This window comes from Carassius gibelio, chromosome B9 (assembly GCF_023724105.1).
Source record: "Carassius gibelio isolate Cgi1373 ecotype wild population from Czech Republic chromosome B9, carGib1.2-hapl.c, whole genome shotgun sequence".
Lineage (NCBI taxonomy): Eukaryota > Metazoa > Chordata > Actinopteri > Cypriniformes > Cyprinidae > Carassius > Carassius gibelio.
The window spans coordinates 8,984,713-9,009,817 of record NC_068404.1 but is presented as its reverse complement, the minus strand read 5'-3'; the positions used below and the strand labels follow the sequence as shown (position 1 = coordinate 9,009,817).

General features: G+C 36.8%; 2 protein-coding genes across 4 annotated transcripts in view; one reads left to right on the top strand and one right to left on the bottom strand.

The window, feature by feature from the left end:
* The window catches only part of tmtops2b (teleost multiple tissue opsin 2b), a 48,033-nt gene that overhangs the window by 20,528 nt on the left and 2,400 nt on the right, over window positions 1-25,105 (top strand). Inside the window, exons 2-3 of the mRNA XM_052565284.1 lie at window positions 2,602-2,927; window positions 15,835-16,068. Of these exons, the coding sequence (XP_052421244.1) occupies window positions 2,602-2,927; window positions 15,835-16,068 (560 nt within the window). The remainder of the gene's footprint in view (window positions 1-2,601; window positions 2,928-15,834; window positions 16,069-25,105) is intronic.
* Window positions 20,064-25,105, bottom strand: part of st6gal2a (ST6 beta-galactosamide alpha-2,6-sialyltranferase 2a) — a 56,991-nt gene continuing 51,949 nt past the window's right edge. For all 3 annotated transcript variants that reach the window (XM_052565281.1, XM_052565282.1, XM_052565283.1), the window contains one exon: window positions 20,064-23,368. In XM_052565281.1, coding sequence (XP_052421241.1) covers window positions 23,121-23,368 — 248 coding nt within the window. In that variant the 3' untranslated portion in view covers window positions 20,064-23,120. The remainder of the gene's footprint in view (window positions 23,369-25,105) is intronic.

The following is a 25,105-nucleotide window of genomic DNA, read 5'->3' as shown; positions in this document are numbered from 1 at the left end:
TGGCAACGATGGACTTTGACCGAAATGTTTCATCTACTTCTAACTTTTTTTTTAAAACATCAAAAAGACATCACAGAAATACTCTTAAAATTAAAAATTATGGGGTGACAACAATAATCATTAATAATGTACAACGTCTATATCATACTGTTTAAGTTTAATCTCAACACTTAACCGAAAATAATATCTTCATGTCTCGATTCAAAAATGGTGGACTTATGTCAAAGCCAAGGGCACGATATTCTTCCTCTATTGTTTTGTGACTTTTAACATTATATATTCTCCTCTGTTCCCCTCTCCTTATTGATTTCTACCTCACGTCAGGGAACCTGTCACCGTTTTTGCCTCAGTCGTCTTTTCCCACCCTTCATTATTATATAAACTGAACAGATCACTCAACTTATCTTCATATTCTGATAACAATTTATTGCTGATATGTGCAAATTCTTTAAATACAGTCATGCTATGTTAAAAATTGGTTCACCCAAAAAATTTTATTCTGTTGTCATTTACTCCCAAACCTGCATGGCTCTCTTTCTTCGGTTGAATGCAGATATTTTGAAAAATGTTTTGTTTCCCATGGACTACCATTGCAATTTTTTGACCATAAAAAGGAAGTCAGCGCAAACTGAAACTGTTTAGTTAGCAACATTTTTTTAATCTGAGTCTGCTTCTCTAACATTTTATGCTTATACCACTTCATTATGATGATAAGAGGGCATTTGTACAAACCTGTGCATACAATTTTTTAATTTTCATTATCCTCGAGTGTGTCGAGAATGTGGACTGAAGAGTGTCATACGTTGCTGTCTTGCTAATTAGTTTTTCATTAAAGATAAGATTACATGAATTCTGTTATTAAGGAGAGATAGGACAAATACTTCTTCTGTTACAGGGAGTGAAAGGACATAACAATGAACAAATGCTCCATTTTCAGAGATTTTGACTGTAACCTTGCATTGATAACTTACTGCTATGGCTTTTTGAGTTCTTTATTATTGGTGGGTCCTGAAGGACAGAAAATTTAGAGCAAAGACACAAGACTCAATGTGTGACTAAACCGGAGAACAATAAAAAAGATGCCAAAGAAAGTTTCTGTGTGTGTACTGCAAAGGTTTGAGGTTGAAACAGCTAAATGGGGTTTTTGTGGTGGCAAAAGCCTTGAAGTGAAAAATATGAAATGACAGTTTGTGTCCCTGTATGCCTTTTTATTAAATACCTCTAACAAAGCTTATTTTTCAGAGATATCCACTTGTACAACCTTCTGGACTTGGCCTTATTTGTGCACTGGAGACAGTATCTACAGTGACAAGAGTCTACAGTGGCCCGAAAAAGTCACTGGACACTAAAGTCTGAATGTCACTGCAAAATATCAAAGTACAAAACAAATTTAGCTATATCTTTTCTAAATAACTTCACTTTTTGAGCCATTTTACTAAGAAAATGTATTCATCTGGTCTCAATGGTAGGGTTGCACCAGCCATATGTAATCTTAATCTTATCTTAAATTGGAACATTAAGTCCACACTTAGTTACTAACTAGCTAGTTTTCAGCTAACTCAGTTTTTTATTTGGTTGCACTATTGTTTTATTTGACAGCTAGTAGCTCATAAGCTTTCCGTAAAATAATGTGTAGTCACATAATATGGCATTTACCCCCAATGATCCAATTGCAGCTTTCAAATACATGAGCAGAAGTTACCTGTTGAAAAGGTATGAATCTGAGTTAATGCTTGATCATATTTTAGCCCATGTAACTAACAGTAAAAATTGTTTTCATTGAAATACAACACTACTTAATCATAAATAACACAATAGGTATTTTATATGTAAATAACGTTCAGAGACTTTATTTAAATTGAGTAAAGATCAATAAATAATAAATACTACTTAAAAAAATACATATTTATTATAATGATTTTATTTGACACACAACATCAACCGCAGAGGTTTGCTGTAAAGGTCAGGTTGGAGCTGTTTACAATGTAATTTATTTACATAATGTTCTGTCACTTAAAAATGCAAATGAGTGTTAATGTCAACATCATCATATATGTCTAAAGGGTTGAAGTCTGTCAAGCAAAACAAGACCTTATTGATGCAATTAAGTCAGTCTAGTCTACTATATTATTTCAACCATTACTCCTCGTCAGAGGCTCTGTAATTATTAATTTATATGTTGAGTTATATTTCAAGTAAGTTTAATGATGCAACGCAAACATATATAGCAGTGCACAAGTGAGTGCCCCTTTACATCAAATCTTGAATGGTGCAACCAAGGTGATTTTTTTCATGGATGTATGAAGTCCGTTCTCCTCACGTACACACAGGCGTCCTATCATAGTAACCAAAAGTGTGATTCATCACATTAACCATGAACATGATCCACTAACATCTCTCAGCCTCAAACTACGTGGAATGCATAATTGTTTAAATGCAAATGTGTTTGCTTTAAATATCTAATGCAACCATATTAAAACATTTCTAAGTTTGACCCAAGTGCTTTTGGAGGCTACAGCTGCCCTTCACACAAAAACTGCCCTCAGTTTTCAGCTGAATGCCACACTTACACTGTATGTTCTTCTCGCTCTCTTCTCTCAGGCATCGTGTCTCTGATATCCTTGGTGGTTCTTTCTTACGACCGCTACAGAACATTGACGGTGTACCATAACCGCGGTCCAGACTATCGCAAACCTCTTCTGGCAGTACTGGGTTCGTGGCTCTACTCTTTAATCTGGACAGTGCCCCCTCTTCTGGGCTGGAGTAGTTATGGGCTGGAGGGAGCAGGAACCAGCTGCTCTGTATCTTGGACCGAGCGCTCGACCCAGTCTAATGCCTACATTATCTGCCTGTTCATCTTCTGCTTGGGACTTCCAGTGCTCGTCATGGTTTACTGCTATGGGAGACTGCTGTACGCCGTCAAACAGGTAAACTGTGGTTTTGTGTTGTGCATCAAAAAATGCCTTGGGATAAAGGAGATGCGTTTAACCGCTGATAAGTATCGGTCACACGACCACTAAACAGCACTGGGAGATCATAATTCAAAAACACTAAGTGTTTGTCATGTTCTGACCATAAATTTTTTTTTAAAAACCACAATTAAGTCTGGTTTCTATAACATTCACTTGGGAGCAAGAATCTGCGTTTAAAATCTTGCTTTAAAAACTAACAGTTTACTTGACATAGTTTTGTAAATCTAGTGATTAGTTCCAACTGAGAAGTCAAATTCATACCTTGTCAGACTCTAGCTCTTAAAATGTGCTGTGTCTGGATATATTCTCGCTCTTGAAAGCAATAAAAGAGAAATGAAAAGGGCTTTGAAGGGTTAGCATGTAATATGACTGAAGGAACAAAGAAGCTATATGTTGTCACGGTGACCGGACAAAAAAAAAAAGTGCTATTCGGTCCTAAAGACAGTTTTCCTTATTTTAAATGTACACAAAGTGTAGGTAAATCTGGAATTGGTTTGGAAGTGAATAATGCATTGGAAAAACTTTAAAGACATTGTTTTTAATGTGGACTTTAAACTATGAGACCATATTAAGCAAAAGGAGGCCATACAAAATAAAATACGTTATTTTGGTTGTTATATGTAAATAAAGACTATTTAGTAGTTTCAGTTTGTTATTTGCCTAATAAATGACATTACAGTTTTTAGATTTTGACAGATTCCTAAAATATATGTTTTCTCTCTTTATTTTGACAGGTGGGCTAATAAATTAATGTATAATGTAATCATTGTATTATAATTTATTTATATTTTTCTAAATATGTTTAACAATATATTTTAATATCTAAAAATATGCCAAGATAACCTCCTTGTCATGGTGCTATCTTAACACACAAGAATTCATACATAAGAATGCATGCATTTTCATTTGGATCAGGCTCAATATTTGCCAACATTTTATTGTCTAGCTGAGCTATGAGTTGAATTCTTTCAATTTCAATCCAACTCTCAAATTACTAAGCTCTATGTAAACGCAACTAATGAAATTGGCAAATCACTCTAATTAGAATGACTATAACTGTCATTTACAGAATGTTTTCCTCTCTGATCTTCTAGGCCCTTTTATCAGTTACAAGCACTCTGATGTGACTGATGGTGACTAGATGGGATCAGGAATGTCTGAATTTTTCATAACACCCAATTTATTACATGCACCCTTCACATGAAACATCATATATAAGCTTTATATTTTCCCCCAGCAAGTCACAGATGTGAGAAAATGTCTTGATTAATATTACATCAGAAATTCAACATGATAATCTGGATATATGGCGATCTGTCACACTGCCTTGGACGGATAAAATTGTCAAGCCAGAGTGCAAATTTGTATGTTATCCTCCTCACAGCAGCCAACTGAACTCGTCTCTACTGAGCAGTACGGTACAGTACAGTATGATTCAGTACAGGTAACTCTTATCAGATTTGCGTTTCCACTGCCAATAGTACCCTTACTTGGTTGGCGTGGTGTATCCTGGATAGTAGCGATCAATGATGAAAGGTGACATCAAGCACAACTCTGCCTCTTTTTGTTTAGTTTTAATGAACAATAATAGCCATTATAAAAGTATAAGTACAAAGTATGAGAGGCTTACATAAGAGGAAATAAAGAAAAAAGCAAACAATTCATTCAAACGTATGCTACAACACTGAATATTAAGTTACATTTCATTAAACATATAAAGTTAAACATAACTTTGTGCTCAGCCAAAACGATATGACCAGAAACAAATAACAGATTCATGATACCACGAATACCGGTTAAATATAGCCAACACAAAACAAATTGCATTTTATGTTTAATCTCTACAGAGACATCAGAGCCAGCTGTAAATGTCAGAAGGACATTCTGTATCTCTCAGCGGATACATAAGCACTGAGTGACTGGTGATCGCCTGGAGCTCCGAAATTGGCATAGCAAATTTCCTTTATAAATAAACCGCAAATTGTAGATTTAAACAATTACATAATCACCTGAAAAACTCTTAAAACTACATTTTTTGTGTGTGTGTTTGTGGTAAATTAAAGGTAAATTAACCCAACACTCATGGAAAGCAAAGGGCAACGAGTGAAGGAGAAGATTTATCCCCTTGTTTCATGCATAAGTGGCGATTCTAGTCAACCAATCAACATTCTGATGTGAGTTTTGCTCCACCCTTTTGGTACCCTTTACTGTTCTAGGTACCCTAATGGAAGGGTACCAAAAAAGTGGTATGGTATGATTTGCTTTTTTAACATTCACATCTTCTGACAGTTTAAACAGAAATAATTGCATAACATGCTGTAATGTACCAAACTGTACTTCTCAGTGGAAATGAGCCATTACACTCCAGTGACTGGGACTCCCAAATAATACAGCATCCAAATCCAAACACACTGCCATACAAACAAATGCAATCCAAAATTAATTTTAACAGGTTGCTCGAGGAACCAGCCAATTGTACACAACATGCTGTAAATGGAAAAAATATAACCTATCATTTGTGGAAGATAAGGATGGCAGCATTTCATGAATCAAAGACTGATCCAGTCACCATTAGAGGTCTGCAAGCCTATCGGGTCCCACTGAGTCCATTCGGGCCAGGCTTGGGTCATTTTTTTTTTTTTTTTTACAAATCGGGCTCGGTGTAAGGGAAACAGGTCAATTTAGCTCAAAGGGAATCATTTAATAATTTAAAGGGAATTTGAACAGAATCACTGTTTCACGGCTGATCACTGAGACGCCCTGCGATTCACTGAACAAGCCGTTTAACTTCAAATCTGCGCTGGATATCAATATCCAAACTATAGTGAAAACACTATCAATTAGCACAGTAACAAGATCGGCAGTTTAAGACATTAACTTGTAAGCACAAAACACAAGATACTTCTCTTTTCAATATGAATAAGGCTTTATTAGATAAATCTAAGACATATAAACTAATCGAACACATAAACGCACACACTCACGCATTCACACAAGTTGCAGGAAGATCGAAAGTTAGGGAAAGATGAGTTTAAGAGAATGGAAATATGGAATTCCAAGTTTACAGCAATACGTTAAATTGCATAGACATGAACAGCCATCAATCACTTAAGGAACCCTTGCATTGAGTTCCTCAATGAGGTTAAAATTATATTAGATACACCAGCACAAATGTCTGAAGGTACATTGCCTGAAGGTGTCCCTTTGTTGTCGCTGATTGGCTGGAAGTTCAGTAGTCATTGAAATGACGTCTTGGGAAACCTATGTTTGGCCGTTGGCTGAAGATGGAGTTGTGTGGCTGGTTAAAGTTGAACGCGCAGACGAGGTCAGGCGTCGGAGACTTGACGTTACAAAACTTAACTCAGAACATGAAACTCTCAAACGGAAAAGAAAATAAATAAAGTTTGACGAGACTAAGTTGTGTTCCTTCTCATCGTGGCTAAGTAGCAGCAGGCGTGCAGGCTGAAGCACGCTACAACCGCGCTCAAAGAACAGTGATGACTAACAGCATGGCTAAAAGCTAAAGCTAACAAGCAAAGCTAAAAGCTAAAACTAAAAGCAGGCATGACTAGTAACAGAAGCAAAGCTATAGACTAGAAAAGCAGACATGACTAATAGCAGAAGCATTAGCTAAAGACTAAAAGCAAGATTTTATGGTGTCCTAAGTATTTAAACTGGCCTGTTGGCCACACCTTAAATGTTGTATTGACCAATCAGATATTGTCTTGGCTCAGGGGCATCATAAATCATATGTTTATCTTACCAAGCATGCATGTGGCCCGAATTTTTCCGCTCTTGCAGGGTCTAATTTTGGACATGATTCTTATAACCAGAATATAATACATGAGACAAATAAATGATTGTTAGGACTATTTCAAGCAAGCAGATTCAATTACATGGATACTAGACACGACTATGTATCCTTAAGCTATCCCATAGTTACTAAAAGACATACACAATAAGTGATTATAACATGATAGTCAAATGTGTGGGTTACACATAAATTAATATGGAGTGAAGCGATGGACTGATTCATTTATAAGTCTTTTTGAGTTCATTCTGGTCCATATACTGTATATGTACAAAAGACAGTTTCTTTGCCATTCTCTTGACAAAGACTTCTGTGGAGACCAGAGGTTCAAAGCCCCCTCCCCCACCTTAGGAATTTCAGTCTGGTTCTGCTAGGTGGGGGGAAGTCAATGAAAGTGTTTAACTCTCATGGGTTTACATGTGATGTCCAGCGTTGCATTTCCATTACGAACAACAAATTTGACACCAAATTTCTCTTCTTGTTCTAGTGGTGTTAATGTTGAAAGTTGTTCTGTGAAAGCGTTGGTTGGTTGGTTATCTTGCTCGGGACTTGTGGCACAGAATGTTTTATGACTTTCTGAGGAATTCAGCTCGTGTTTCAAACACAGCCCTGATCAACTCTTTAATTTGTCTGGTTCGAGTCATTTCTGTTACATCGGGCTCATTTAGCTTCTCTCCTTTTATTGTGCCCATATACGCGCAGAGCACACATTGGCTACTGTATAAAATACTGTTGTAAAGATTATAAGCTATTATAACAGTTGACAGTTGACCATGCAGAGCATGAGGAAGAAGTTGGAGCATGGGGAGTTATTACAAGTTCCCAATGCTTCGGGAAAAGCTGCATTTTGAAATTTGAAAAACGACAAACAACGAGCCAAATGATCATGTGCAGTGCTCATCACCTCATTAGACGTGCCTTTAAAAAATGAATCTATACGGATTATGATTATAATAAAACAGTTTTTGTTTTCGATATGTTTTATTTCATTAAGTACTAATTTAAAGCATTCTATAGATAGATTTATCATGTCTGTGAGGCATGTAATCGCTGAGTTTCAGTTCATTTTTATGAAGCGCTCCTATTCAAGACCAGATGGCAAAAAGTACATTATGTTTGTTTTTAATGTTTTGTTGATATTGTGATTGTACAAAAATAAGTTTACCCTTTACCATTACGAATGATAAATTACTCTTACCTTACGAGCAAAAATGACGGCGTATCCAAGGAAAACATGCAAGTGATCACGCTGGCGCCTCCATATCCTGCAAAGTGAAACTATTGGATATAGCACACATTTATCTAGGTTTAACGTTTAAACATTGTTATATGCCTGAATTGTTTTAGTATATCTATTGATTTTATTTTAATCAAGTTGTGATGATTTGAGAAAGCTAAATTGATCAAACATATATATGATCAGCTTACTGTCTGCCACTGGCCGCTTGGTCATTACTTTAAAAAACAAAAACTTATATTTAATGAACAAAAAATGCTCCAAATGTTTTTCAAAATTAACTTTATAAAAAACGAAACAAAATATAATCACTTTGTCTTTACAAACAAAAGTTTTAAATAGCTGAAACAGTAATATAAGCTTTTTTAGGGGAAGGGGCGGGCTCATGCCAGCTTTTGGACAAGGGCTGGGCTCAGGCCTGAGCAATTCGGGCGAAGGCCAGGCTTGGGCCTAAATTTGAGTCCCCCGCAGGGCTCTAGTCACCATAGCCCCTTTCACACTGCACGTCGGACCCGGCAAATTGCCGGAAAATTGCCGGGTCGCCTTTTGTGTGAAAGTACCGGTACCAATACCAGTGAAAATCCACGGTTCTCTGTACTAGTTTCGGTACCAAAGCAAAACACAAAAATATGCTAAAAAAAAAAAAAAAAAAAAAAACTTTTTATTAAAATTTAATCAATATCATTCTTTATAATTATTTACAATTGTGTCTAAAGTTTTTCTACAAGTGATATAATTATGAAAAACAGTAAACAAGTTTCACCCAAATTTAATTTGTCTTTTAATTAATGAAATTTAAACACATTAAATTTTTTTTTGGTAAATAAAGGGGATTTGCTATTAAAATTAAAACATGGAAGAAATATTGTGTGATTTATTTCTTTAAAAAGTTGTATTTATTTTTTCAACAGTAGTAGCAGTATCACATACATTCTACTAATAAAAAATAGTAATTTTTTTTAGCACAATGCCTTTATGTAAACATTTTACTAATTTTGACGGGTTGCCGTGAATACCTTTAAATTGAGACTAATGAAATGGTAAAATGCTTGTGAAGTGTATTTATGTCCTCATTACTGCAAGCGTCACACGCTTCAGTCTATGTAGTAAACAAACCATTCATTCATTCACACAGAGATGTGCAGAACACGCAGGATTCAGATTTCAACCAACTTTTGCAGCTTAACATTTACAGATACGGGTCCATATGGAGATTTGATTGATTTATGCTAACTTTGACATGACTGTCAATATTAAAATGTAAGTTTCATTTTCATGACTGGATTTTGAGATTCCTGCTTCGCGGAAATCATAGCGCTGTATGCATCAAGAACTGGGTTGACCGGGTACTCGGTACCACCGGTACTTAAAGAAACCTGGTACTGTGACATTTTCATTCTTTAAGTACCGACTTGGTACCGACGTACCGGGTCTTTGGACAACACTACTAGTAACATGAAAGGGGCTCAATTGGTCTTTCACTGATCGCAGTTCTTCATTCTTGAGACCTTAGTGTGAACAATCACTCACTACCTCAGATTGACCAAACCGGTTTTACCTTGTGAAGAGGCGTGGTTAACAATATCATGCTGTAACCCCCAACTAGGAACTGCTTTGCTCTCCCTTACTCTTATCAAAGTGTGAATGATCATACATTTCCCTCACTGTTTGCCATGTGACCAAAGCCACAAAGGAAAAACTAATTTTTACATGCATTCACACAAAATAGACACAAAATTTACTTAACCTTCCTCACATCAATTTACAGAGCTGTATAAACTTAATGAGTATATATATATGAATGTATTGGTTAATGTTCAGCATTACCCATTGGTGTTTGGTCTTCATATTTACAGCACAATGTGTATGTTAATCTGAAATTGGTTTGGAAAGTGCATAATGCATAGGAAAATCTTTGAAGACATTGTTTTTAATGTGGACTTTAAGCTATGCAAATAGATCTCATGCCAGAGAGAGGCCATACTTCTAAGGTGCACTGAACGCATCAGCTAATCAGAATGCTGGATCTGAAAGGTGTCAACTTGCAAACCCCGACTTCTCAGGTAAAGAAATGTTCTATTCAAGACAAAGAAGTGTGCTACGTGGAATGGTCGACCTGTTGCTAAGACCGTGTGCTAAGATGTTTTTGCTAAGTTAGCTTCTAAGTAGTGTGGTCTAATGCTAAGCCAAGAGCTAAGCTGCCGGAGAAATAAGAAAGTTCAGCAAGAAGTGAATTTGGGGAGTTTGGAAATTACCACAGTAACAACAACCATAAGCTTAGTCCCCCCGAATCTTCTGCAATGTGTTCAGAATCTTCTCTTCAGCGATCGTCTGCTTGTGAGTCCCAAGCTGCCAGGACCTTTTCCAATTACTTCTGAATTGTCTCTTCAGCGATCTTTCGTTTGCAACTACTTCAGAAAGTCAACATCAGTTGGCGCTTTTCCACTACACAGTACCAGCTCGCCTCGACTCAACTCACCTTTGTTTTATTTTCCACTGTGTTAAAGCTGCTTTCAGATACTTTTTGTCGCATCACCTCCGGCGAGGTTCTGAGCGAGCTGAGGCGATACTAAAATGTGACGTGAAAACATGGCAGACTGCTGATTGGTCAGAGAGAATCATCACTATTCACTGTGTCATCATTGCACGCGCCAGACGGAGTATCCTGAATAACCCTGCCATTTTTAAATAGTTTGGCCAGAGATTGTGTGATATAACCATTACTATTATGGTATCCCAAGGATCAAAAACAGCATACACTCGATTTCCACCATTGTCCTGTGTGTGTGTAGTGGGTGTGTGTCGCGTAGAAGATTACTTAATGGCAGTTTCCTGCGGCGTCGCTATGATGACCAGGTACTATTGTAAAGGTACTAGTTTATCGTCCACCAGTGCTTTGTGTTCAAGATGGATCCTACTCCTTTCCTTCCACTGCAAGATTAAGACGTCGCCGCTCAAATTCAGCACATGACCAGGCAGCATGTAAAAATTCCAGAGACCTTTGGCATTAGTGTATTGTCAGTGTATGATTATCTAATTTGCATTAGATTCTATAAAACTGATTTCAGTTAATAACAAATAATCTTTCAATGTATTTGTTGAAACTAGAATAAGGTTTACCTTATTACTCCTAGGATACTTCAGTTTATCTTTACACAACATACTGTAACGTCCATGGTAGCATCCAACTCAGTCACTTGCATTTATCAATCTTTTGAACCTTATCCATTCATTGTATCAATCAAGTATTTGTATAGTTACTCTTGTCTATCATTTTGTTAATAAAAAACTTTTTTTACACCTGTGTCTTCCTTGTGTTGATAATAGTAAAAAGCCATTACACTGGTGGTGCTACTTAAATCTAAAATCACTGTATTTAGTGGTGCCCCCTGTTAGGCTGTCTAACATCTGATATCACTACAGCAGAATTCAATTCAATTCAATTCAAGTTTATTTGTATAGCGCTTTTTACAAAACAAATCGTTACAAAGCAACTTTACAGAAAATTATGTTTCTACAATATTTAGTAGTAGCTAGTAGTTTGTGCACATTTGACAGGATTTTAGAAAAAAAAAAAATAATAATAATACAAGACGTAGTCAGCTAGACGATGAACTATCAATATTATTAATTAAGTTATTATATGATTCAGTCACACATTTAGCAATAATTGTTAGTTCTGTTTGTTGATTCAGGGTTAGCATCATCTGGGGTCCTCTGAGGGGTCAGCATCATCTCTTCTCAGGTTTTCTGGATCCAGACTGGAGCTTGTGTAAATCCTAGTTACGGCGAAACATAGAAACAAAATACAGACATCATTAGCATAGCTGCTGATCCAACAAAGTAAAATTAGTTTAACCCAAGCTAATGAATAAAAATGCACCTTTGATCAGATGCAACTACACTCACAATTAAAAAGATACATTATTCGAATGCTTGGCGAAAGAGATGTGTTTTTAATCTAGATTTAAACAGAGAGAGTGTGTCTGGACCCCGAACATTATCAGGAAGGCTATTCCAGAGTTTGGGAGCCAAATGTGAGAAAGCTCTACCTCCTTTAGTGGACTTTGCTATCCTAGGAACGACCAAAAGTCCAGCGTTTTTTGACCTTAGGGTGCGTGATGGGTTGTAACGTGATAGAAGGCTAGTTAGGTACACAGGAGCTAAACCATTTAGGGCCTTATAGGTAAGTAATGATAATTTGTAACTGATACGGAACTTAATAGGTAGCCAGTGCAGAGACTGTAAAATTGGGGTAATATGATCATATTTTCTTGACCTGGTAAGGACTCTAGCTGCTGCATTTTGGACGACCTGTAGCTTGTTTATTGAAGAAGCAGGACAGCCACCTAGAAGTGCATTACAATCGCCCAGTCTAGAGGTCATGAATGCATGAACTAGCTTTTCTGCATCAGAAACAGATAACATGTTTCGTAGCTTGGCAATGTTTCTAAGATGGAAGTATGCAGTTTTTGTAACATTGGAAATATGATTTTCAAAATATGATTTTCAAAAGAATGAACTAAATGAGACTAAATGAGAATGGATCTGTCTGTTACACAGAGAGTCAATACTGTTGGCAAGTAAAGAGACAGCACTGGAATGAGCTAATTATTTGAGCTTCATACACTACAGTTAAAAAGTTTAGATTCATTAAGATATTTTTTCTTTTCAAAGAAATCAATGATTTTATTCAGCAAAATAGATAAAAAAATCAATTTCATCAAAGAGTCCTGAACAGCAAACATATCACAGTTTCATAGAATATCAAAGGGATTAATGAAAATTTTGACATTATCCACTCACCCTTAATACTAATTTCTAAAATTGCCGAATTAGAATCATTTCTGAAGGATCATGTGACAATGAAGATAGACGTAATAATGTTGAAAATTCAGTTTTGGCATCAGAGGAATATATATATATATATATATATATATTTTTTGTTTGTTTGTTTTTTGTTTTTTGTTTTACTTTGTTTTTGTTCAACTAAATAAATCATAGGAGATGGGAGCATAAGATAATTATTTCAAATACATTCAAAATCAGTGCTTAACAAATTTATTAGACCACCTCCACTACCCAGTGTAAGGTTTATGCCAAACCTGTCCTTAACTAACAGTATTGATGATTACCAAAATCTTTTTTTTTCATGTTTATGTAATGGTTTAGTCACATTAGTCTAATGCTAAAATATAATGATTTTTGGGATTTAACGGATTCATAGATAAATCGCACAAAAGATTAATCAAAAAGAAGCCTTTGGGAACAACTAGAAACTACCAGAAGTCAATAACAACATGCAGAGACTGAGATTTAGTCAGATTCCTACATTTTTTGTTTTCTCTCTTTATTTTGACAGGTGTGCTAATAAATTAATGCATTGTATTATCATTTATTTATATTTTTCTAAATATGTTTAACAGTATATTTTAATATCTAAAAATATGCCAAGATAACCTCCTTGTCATGGTGCTAGCTTAACACACAAGAATTCATACATAAGAAATCAAGCTTAACATTTGCTAACATTATATAGTCCAGCTGAGCTATGAGTTGAATTCTTAACAAATTACTAAGCTCTATGTAATGCAACTAATGAAATTGGCAAAGCACTCTGATTACAGTGACTGAAAGTAATTTACAGAAAGTCTCTGATCTTCTAGGCCCTTTTATCAGTTACAAGCACTCTGATGTGACTGATGGTGACTAGATGGGATCAGCAATGTCTGAATTTTTCATAACAGCCAATTTATTACATGCACCCTTCACATTATACATGAAACATCATATATAAGCTTTATATGTTCACCCAGCAAGTCACAGATGTGAGAAAATGTCTTGATTAATATTACATCAGAAATTCAACATGATAAACTGCATATATGGCGATCTGTCACACTGGCTTGGATGGATAAAATTGTCAAGCCAGAGTGCAAATTTGTATGTTATCCTCCTCACAGCAGCTTTGGATAAAAGTGTCTGCTAAAATGCATGATGCATAAATTGAATTACACTCCAGTGACTGGGATGCACAAATAATACAGCATCTACATCCAATCACACTGCCATACACACAAATGAGATCCTGATGAACTCTTAACAGGTTGCTCAAGGAACCAGCCAATTGTACACAATATGCTCTAAATGGATAAGGATATTTTTCTACATTTAAGATATAGAAAACTGTCTTGAGGACCAAATAGCCTACAATTTGTCGAAGCACATCTTTGGGTTTTAATAACCACAAAGAGTCAGGACCTCGGTTTAACGTCTCATTCTAAAGACGGTGCTTTTAGTCAGTATAGTGTCCCTATTACTACACTGGGGCGTTAAGACCCACACAGACCACAGGGTGAACATCCGCTGCTGGCCTTCCGACCTGGTTTTTCTTGGAGGTTTCCTATCCAGGCTCAACCCTGCTTAGCTTCAGAGAAGGCCCTACAAGATTGGGGTGTAACCCCGGCATCTTGGCCAAATTCGCCCATTTGCCTTTGTCTATCATCACGGCCTCCTAATCATCCCCATCGTCTGATTGGCTTTATCACTCTGTCTCCTCTCCACCAATTAGCTGGTATGTGGTGAGCATTTGTGCGCAATATGGCTGACGTCACATCATCCAGGTGGGATGCTGCACATTGGTGGTGGATGAGGAGATTGCCCTTTTTCTGTGTAAAGTGCTTTGAGTAACCAGAAAAGCACTATATGATATATTATTAATTATGACTACAGTTGAGGAAGTTTTATAGAATGAAGTGTAAGCCTGGAGCTAAACTGGTTTTGAAAAAAAAAGGAAAAATTCATTAAAGGCTTAAATGTTGCAGAGTATTCTAAATCATTAATTGTTAAGTAATATTTCAGTATTTTGTAGATAATTTCCCAGAATGCTATAATTTACATGAAACGGCCTAAATCATGAAAACCTTTAACGGTGAATTTAGTTTTTGTTCTTAGGCATTGTTTTGCTGTGTGGGGGTGTTTGAATGTAAGGACCTTGCATGAACTGGAAAAAAACAAAAAACAAAACAAAGAAGAGATATTATGCAACATTATTAGAAATAATTCAACCATAGTTGCATAATGTCTTTGATAATGATATGTTTACAGACTGTTGTTTGTCCTTTCTGAAAGGCATTAATCAACACCTTATTATAAAATGTAAATTAAAACTCATATAAATGAAGGTTGTGGCTTGCAGAGCAATTATTATGTTTTATATTATTATTATTATTTTGATTTCAGAGTGCTCTATGAGCATTGATAAGGACTAGACCTCATTTCATGAAGGGTTCTCATGGAGGGACTGAGTCAAAGGCAAATAAACACTTACTTCCACCTCCACCCACAGTTCAAAAAGGACAATCAGTACTCCTTTATAAATGTGAGGTCATTGTTTTTTGGTTAACATAAGTTGGCCATGCATCATACCACATTGGAAAAGGATGGCCTGGTCAACCAAATAAAACAATGTTATTTACCTCTTTCCCATGCTTTGCAGATACAAAAACAAGTAAATTCAATGGTAAAACATATGTATTTTAAATTCACCATGAAATGTCATTCAAAACCCATTTTTTAGAAATTTAAGCAAAATCTCCAGGACGATGGACAGAAGAGCTAAAATTCTAACTTATTTCTAGGTTTTGGCCTATAAAAATTTTCTAATGTTTCTTTAGAATGTTTATCAATCAATCAAAATCTAGAATCCAACAGCCTTGTGGAATGAATTGACAAAGATGGCAAGTAAATGTTAACACTGCGAAACACTATTTTTACAATAGACAAGTGTCTCTGTGTCTGTCTCTCTTTCTCAGGTAGGGAAGATACGCAAGACAGCAGCGCGGAAACGGGAATACCACGTTTTGTTCATGGTTATCACCACGGTGGTGTGTTACCTTCTGTGTTGGATGCCGTACGGTGTCGTGGCCATGATGGCTACATTTGGCCGGCCAGGAATCATCTCACCTGTGGCCAGTGTGGTCCCCTCTCTCCTCGCCAAGAGCAGCACTGTTATCAACCCACTTATATACATCCTGATGAACAAACAGGTAACAGCACTATAAATCGCATATGGTAACAAAGGTTCATATGCATGTATAAAAGCTGCAATTATGACACAGATGCTTGTTTTCAAACTTCCTTTTTAATTCAGAGAAACTGTGAGCATTGTGATATATTTAATTAATTAACCATGATAAACTTTCCAAAGTTTCAAGAACTGTATGTTCTTGTTATGGATGGGGGGAAATATAGAATTTCAGCTCACATCTAATTGTTTTTATTGCATTTTAATTTAAATAAATTATGTACATTTAATATAACAATGAAAGTAAATAATGCATATAAATTTGCATATAAATAATTTTGGCATATTTCCAATAAGTTAATTTATATTACTTGTGTAATTACAATGCAATAACATTACCTTAAAATAAAGTGTAACAAACTTCAATAGATGAATAATAGCATTCATTTAAATATCCTGCAGCCCAGTTGAAAGTTTGCTAAGGCCTCCTGAATGTATATATACAGTCATGTGAAAAAGAAAGGACACCCTTAAAATACAGAAAATAAAATCTCAGATAAACAACAACACATGACATATCACACTGTGTCATTATTTTTTTTAACAAAAACTAGGGCAAACTGGAAAACTCATGGGTCCCTAAACATCGGTAAACCCCTTACTGTTAACATAAGAATTAAGAGTGTAAGTAATGGTAATAACTGATCATCAGCAAATGTGAGCACCTCTATAACATTTTGGCAGTTTGCTGGTCTGGAGGCTTCTGGTATGTGTTAACACAATGCTAAAGAGGAACGACATCAGCAATGATCTTAGAGAAGTGAACGTTGCTGCCATCAATCTGGGAAGACTAATATGGCCATTTCCAAAAAGATTTGTAGTACATCATTCACAGTGAGGAAGATTATTCACAAGTGGAAGACACCAATCTTCCCAGGAGTGGACGTCCCAGGAAAATCATCATACCATCCAATACATTTGAGAAATCACAGACAACCCATGAACTTCACTGCACACTTTACAGGCCTCAGTTGACATGTTAAATGATTAAGTTTGAGATAGTAAGTAAAAGTATGGCATGTTTTGGAAGGCTTGCCAGAGGAAAGCTTCTTTTCTCAAAAAAAAAAAAAAAATGACATGGCGGGATAGCTTATGTTTGCAAAGTTGCATTTGAACAAACCATTAGACATCTAGAACATTGTCTCATTCCCTCCTCAGGGAACCATGGTTACATTCGTAACCTGAGATATTTCCTTTCAAGGGAACTTCGAACTGCGTCCTCTAGGGGCCACTATGGGAACATATACCCACGTCACCATGCTGAGGGGAGTGCAGGCCAGAATTATGGTGAGAAATAAGTACCAACTCTACCATTTCCATGGGAGTTAATTGTTAGGGCCTCGGCCCAGGGTAGAGCTGAAGGCTTGGAATCAGGAAAGATTCCTTTAAAGGGATATACCAAGAACCTACCATTTTTTACCAAGTCTTGCCTGTCACACAGGGGCTACCGCTAGCTTACGCATAAGCTTGCTGAAAGAGCTGTCTCAACAGTTCCTTTAACACCCTATTTAGATAGGTATCTGAGGATACATAAGTGGAGTGGTGCCCAAGTTGAACGGGGCTTTTACCAATTAAAGAAAGGGCATAAGCAACCGCGCTAAGCCCTCACCATTTAGGATTTTAGAAAGAACACACAATACTAGCGTGCAAACTTACCACATTGTGGATTTCAGAAAGTGTGCAAAGACTTCACGTGCACACTTACCATAGCATGGATTTTCAAATACTGTTTTAAGGAGGGGCTTTCGTGGCACTCTGATAGAGCAGCTCATTGATGGAATGTTGCATCTCAAAACAGTATGATTGAGAGTCATCAACTCGATCTATGGAAACAATACTGGAGTGCTCTGGGGAAAAAACAGGGAACTCAGTCTCATATTAGAGGAGAACTCCGAGCTCAGAGTAGAGCGCTCATAGGCGACCCTTTTTGGAAAAAGAGGAGCGTTGCTAAACTACCATGAGAATCATCAGGTAAAGGGAAGCGATGCTTGAAGTGTATAAATAAATACACACTGACTGAATGAAGCCCAAGGATCCAAGGTCTAATCAATTCAAGAAAGAGATTGAGGTGGAGCGCATAACCCTTACCGTACAGGAATTCAGAAAGTGCGCAGAGTCTTGCGTGTACACTTACCACTTACGTGGATTTTAGAAAGTGTGCAAAGTGTTCACGTGCACACTGACCACCATGTGGTTTTGAGAAAGTACACAAAGGTAAGCGCTTGTACCAAAAGGTTCCTAAGCAGCGCAGAGGTGCTGAATCTCACAGGAGAGGCAAGCTCAATTTTACAAACCTCGGGCGAGGGGAGCATCACCTGAAGCAGCATATATAAGAAGACTTCTGTAACTGCAACATCCACTTCCCGCTAGATGCGACAGCACCACTAAGCAGCAAACATCCATGAAAATCCCTGCAGTGCTGTGCCAGGCCTGATGATAAAGGAGGCTCCCACAGAAGCCTGTCATCTCAGCCACCTAATACCGGAACATGAAGCTGGATGGCGTGGAACGAAGGATCTGAAAGCAGCAGAGCACGCCTTTTCTTTCTTCCTGATGTCTGCCAGGTTCATTCACAGAAGTCTCTCCACTGCCACCATGGCCGCCCTAGTCCCGCCCATGGCGGCGGCGTCCTGCTTGGTAGCATGGAGAGAAGTCCTTGGTGTGGCGCGGCTACCTGATCAGGAGAAAGGCTTTTGCCTCCATCCAGGCTTAGATGGCAAGGAGGGAGCTTAAGAGAGGATGTCTCCCCCCGCATAAAGAAATTATAATTTTTTTTAGCTCTTTCTACAGGGGGCTTCCCCTCATAGGCGCTTCCGCGTATCACCTCGATGTCGGCAGATTTACCGAAGGGAAACCGAGGGATGAGAGAGAAAAACGGCCTCTTTCATTTCTTTCTGATATCTGTATGGAGATCATGCAGAAATTGAAGGCTCACCTGAGCTGGAGGTCTATGGTCAGAAAGAAAACGAACATCGAGGGTTTTTCTTTATTATTATTTATTTTTTAATGGCCTTACATCGTCATCTTTTTAACGCATTTTAATGGCAAGTCCAACTTTGCCGTGACACGATCCATAACCTCTAACAGCTCTACACGAGCTCCCCATAGCAGACCCTAGAGGATGCAGTTTGAAGTTCCCTTGAAAGAGAACCTAAAGAGAATAACAGTACAAACAGCTCATACCAAAGTCAAGCATGCTGGTGGAGAGCTGATGATTTTTGGCTTGGGTTGTAACCACAGGGCCTGGGAACCTTACAATCATCGAGTCGCCCATGAATTCCTCCATATACCAAAGTATTCTAGAGTCAAATTTGAGGCCACCGGTCTAAAACTTGGCCAAAATTGGGTCATGCAACAGAACAGTGATCCCAAGCACACCAGCAAACCTGCAACAGAATGGCTGAAAAAGAACAGGATCAAGGTGTTGCAACGGTCCAGTCAAAGTCTAGACCTCATCCTGACTGAAATACTGTGGCGAGAGCTGTGCAGAAACAGATGCCCCCACAAACCTCAAACTGGATAGGTGTTGTAGAGTGAACCAAAATTCCCCCAGAACGATGCAAGACTGATAAAGTCATACAGAAAATTATTCTTCAAGTTATAATTGTTAAAAGTGGATCTACAAGCAATTGGATCATAGGGTGTCCTTAGTTTGTCACGCATGGCTTTTCAACAGTGGCTTTATTCTGTTATAAATAAATAATGACTGTGTGATACGTTGTGTGTTGTTGTTCATCTGAGGTTTTATTTTCCAAATTTTACAATCTTCCAAGGACCAGATTTTTTTAAAATTTATGTCCTGATAAGGAAAAAAGTATGAAATTCAATAAGGTGTTGTTTCTTTTTCACATGACTATGTATGTATGTGTATCAAATCAATAATTTGAATCCATAAAAATATTATTTTTACAAAAACAACCAAAAGGGACAAGAAACTGACAGGGAGCACACAATATGTTACTGGGTCAAGTAAAGGTCAAGGTTTTATTAATGGAGACAAATGGTCAAAATTATACACAAACATTTAGCGGTTTAAAAATGAATTCAATAACAAGTGTGTATTGACATATGGAGAAATAAACATTATAAAACAGCCAATGGCTTTTGAAAGTGAACTGGCCTGTAAAAGACAATTGCAGATATTTACAGTCTAAAGATCAAGAATTTTTCACAGATAACTTTAACAGACAGAAAAAAGAGAGGCTGTGGTGCAGAATTATAGAAAAAAATGGAAATTTAAAGGAAATGTATGAAATGAAAAAGGAATAGAAGGAGAAACGAAAAATAATAGATGGAAAAGGAAAGTCTATTTTTTTAAATGCAGAAAGGAAAGTTGGCACAGATACACAGCACCACAAATGTAGTACAATTCAAACATTCTCTTTCTCTCTCTCTCACACACACACAAACACACACACACACTTAGGAAAACAGCACATTTGGCACAGTCCTCTGAATTGTAACTGTGCACATCTACGACACAGCATTGAAGTTTGCCAGTGAAATCAACTGCATTTACTCTTTTCTTTTACAAAGACTATATGCTCAAAACCTAAACCTAGAGACCCAGCTCACATTTCCAATCACAGGCTAAATCCTACGGTTTCTAGAACTGTAAATGTATTTACCATGAAGACTAACAAGCCCTGCTTTCTGTCACATGCTCTGTGCACCGTAATGTACATCCACCCCCCCACCCTCCGAAAGTAGTCATATCATCCCATGACATAAAAAAAAAAAAAAACTATTTACAGTTAACACTTCAAATAATACTATTAAAATGGCTGTAAACGCCAGTCACCTAGTCTCTTGACGGGGATTGAGCCACCGAAAAACACCTCTTGTTAAAGGCTTATGAAAACACATTCACAGAGGAATGACACACATATCTGCCTCTCACCGTCAAGCTTTTAAAAAAAACTAAAGAGAAAGTAGAAGGCAGAGTTTTAATCCTTCTGTAAGTCACATGACCGATTGGCCACGCTGATAAACTATTGTCAGACAAAGCCATGGCCTGATGGTTGTGTACATTGCTGTTTAAATTTTGTTTTCCCCGCAATGACACATTAAAATGATCAAGTGACAGTAAAAAAAAAGCTAAAATGTCACAATGTAATGCCATTTTCATTTTCACATAAATGGTGTTTTCAATATTGATAAGAAATGTTTATTTGAGCACCAAATCAGCATATTAGAATGATTTCTAAAGAGTCATGTGACACTGAAGACTGGAGTAATGATGCTGAAAAATCTGCTTTGTACAACAGGAATACATCAAATTAAAAAATCTATTCAAATAGAAAACGGGTATTTTAAGTTGTAATAATATTTCACAATATTAAGGTTTTTAGTGTTTTAGAACAAATAAAAGCAAATATAAATGACCACAAATGTACTGTAGCTAGTGTATATGTTCTCCCCCAAGTCGTTTCCTTTCCATTTTCCTGTCAATAAAAAGGTGTTGAAAAAAACAACAACAGAAAAACCCTATTTAATTATCTGACTGTCACAGATTGGAGGCAAGTGCGATGGACTGTGATTGGTCACACAAGCGCGACAACCACGGCCAGCCCAACATCGACGACACACTGCAGGTTCAGCTGCTCTAAACCAGTGAGAAAATATTTACATCCAAAACCTAATTTCGCATTCCACATAAAAAGAGTTCAAAAAAGTCACTCTTCGTTTCTCAACATCTACAATCCCCCAACATGGGGAAACAGGACAAAGTAAAGGTCAAATATTAGCTTTACACATCTCAGCCTATCATAGGACTAGAAGGAAAATGAAATATTTCACCCTGGTGAGAGAGTATCGTGAGCTCCTGAGTGAAATCATCAATTACTAGTTTTACGTCTACAATATACAACAGAGATTAAAACGGACACTAGCTCCCCTCACCAGATCTCCAGAAAAATCAGCTTGTGAAAGTGTTCGATCTTAATTAAAATGGCACACATTGAAACAATGCACATGAGTAAATAAACCTTCAAGTTTTCTCTCCTGTAGAAAAGTCAAACCACAAAGTGAAATCGCATTAACTGTACATTTAAGAGAAGACGACAATTCATTCGCTTTTAAAGACGACTCCAGCTGGAGACTTCTTGATTTTAGGGGCTACAAGATATTAAAAACCTTAAAGTTTATAATTAACAAATAATATCCCCACTGCACTTGTTATATTGCCAGCAGCCTTAAAGTCCCAAATAAGATTTACAGTGCTGCATTGAGTCCATAGTACAAGCAATAATAACCATTTTCTGTAAACCACCTGTCTAGACTGGTTTTTCAAAGTATAAAACGAGAGTTAAATTAACCATGGTCACATTCAAAATCTCCTTTAAGCTGATTTTAAAATCAGGTACATTAAAGTACTCCCGTTTTAAAAGAACATTTAGACAGTAGGAAAACACTATTGATTCATTTGCCACAGTTCAGCGAGACGTTCTGGAAGAGCAAAATATTCTCAAAGAGGCTTGTGAATGTGGCACTAGGTATATTACAGCAGAAAACGACACCTAATTTACAAAAACAATCATAGCATTATGGCGAGAAGCTTTCAAATCTGTCAGTATGTGGAAAACAAATCTGTGAACAGATTAATAAAGCTCATCTTCAGTCAGAGAATAAATCTAGCCTTTGTGCTAAAATGTATTTGTGTGAATGCTTTTTCCACCCCAACAGTGTAGCTTTCAGTGTTTATGACTGCTAATACTTTCAACCCTGTGAAAAACAGAGTTCCGTTAAAAATAATTTAATTAAATTAAAAACCAAACACTGTTTTCTGATGGCTTTTAACACCATGAACATCCACAGACCTAAAAAGCTTTTCTCATGACATATCTATTGCTGTTCTGATCATCTTTTCTAAGCTTAGGCTCAGGAAAAGCATTTTTTTTTTGTATGAACTACAGCAGAAGGTTTGTTTCTTATCTAACAAGGTCCTTTCTCAACAGTCTCGGTGCAGTCCTGTGTCGTCTGCAGATCTCTTCTGCCGTTATTGCATCTTTCTGTTCAGGGCTCACAGTGGACGTTCTTGAATCCGGGGAGTGTGACCTTGCCTTTCCGTTTGAGGTCGTCCTCGGACCCGACGTTCATGCGCTGGATGAGCATCTTCTCGTAGAGCAGGGGATGGTACGCACCCAGAGTGCATGCGGCGTCGTAGTAACGCTCGTGGTAGTGGCACAGGTCCGTCTGTCGCAGTGAAGGAATGTACTCGTACACATGAACCTCTTCACATAAGGACATCATCATCAGGATGCCTGAAAAACACACAACTCGACATTAACAAAGAAGCACACACACAGTGAAGGAAATGTTCATTAGATTAGGGTTGAGGGTAGAAGAAAAAAAGTGCTTCTTATTCAGGGATTCATTTAATTAATTTCACATAATAGGTGCCCTTTAAATGTGGTGAGATAGACTGGCCATACAAAATAATATAATAAAAGAAAAATATGGCACTGCCCGTATGGGGCTACGTGCAATAACAGAGAGAGCAGTGTGGCCTAATTCCACAGTGATGAATTGGTCAGTAACTAATTCACATTAATTCAAACTGTGACAGTCAGTGAATGAGAAAATAGAGAACAAGCAGACGAAAGAACCATTTAGGAAGCAGAATCTGACATGAAAAAAAAGAGAAAATAAGAATTGTGCAATTTCCATCCAATTAATTTTGCTTAGCCAAGACCTACAAGAACATTCAGATTTAACTGAACAACCTTTATGCTGAATCTATGGATGTCAGCCTGTATTTTTTAGAGAAGTTATTATATTTTGATGAAATATTTTCCCCCTTTATAAAAACATGCATTGATGAAATGTGCGCTCTAATAATATATATATATAAATATCTTTTATAAAAAAATGTATATATATATATAAAGTTTTTATGTATCTTTTTTTTGGTTCTTGTTCTTCAATAGGAAATCGGAATCCAGACAAAGAGAAAGTTGGTCTCTCAAATTCACCGTGTTGGCCAACAGACAAATGTTTGTTTTGACATCTACAGTTGCAATCAAAATTACTCAATCCCTCAGAGACTGCAGTAATTTACAAATACAAGCTTTTCTGAAGATCCAGGATAAAATAAAAATTGCATCTATAACAGTTCACTGGTATATTAAAAGTGATAGTCAATATATAATGTAATATTTTTGTTATAAGATTTTTTTATAATAATACTGCTATGTCATACTTATTCAACCCCTATTCGTCATTGCGGTTTTTAAATCACTTATTTGCATGGTGGGGAATAAAACAGTCTCAAAACACAATTAAGCCTTTAGAAGCTTTTAGACACTAAACAGAATTCGCTTGAGCTGTTACACATACAGTCAGCCCATGCATGTCCTGAAGTTGAGTAGCAAAAATGTCAAGCGAGATCTCATAAAAGCTAAAGAGAGTAAATATTGTATTACTTTAGAAATGCTAAGGCTACATGAAGATTTCAAAGACATTTGTTGAAAATATCTGGTTGAATTTTAAGAAAGCAGTGGTGAATGTGAAAACCAAAGATTACCAGTGATCTGGAAGCTTTTTCAGTCGAGGAGTGGCCCAAGACTGTAGTAGAGAGGTGACAGAAGCTTCTAAGCACTTACAGACAGCGTTTATTGGTGATTTTAAAGAATAAAAGATTTTGCACAAAATTTGAGTTTTGGGGGGTTGAATAATTTTGAACATAAATGTTTAGAGCCAATTTGAATTTCATCATGATTCATCAGTGTTCCATTCTCAGAATCACTAATATAAGTGTATATTAACAAACTTTCTCTAATACTTTACTGATGAAATTAAATTGTTTTCATAAAATTTTGTTCGCAGCAGTAAAATGCCCTGCAGGTCAAAGGGGTTGAATAATTTTGATTGCAACTGTATGTAAGCTGTGCTATAAAGTATGCATTGCTACATTATTGACAAGACCTTTTTTTGGCCGTAAAATTTCACTAATGTGATCTTGATATCCTGCAAAATCATCTTGCAGTGCTTCATATTTT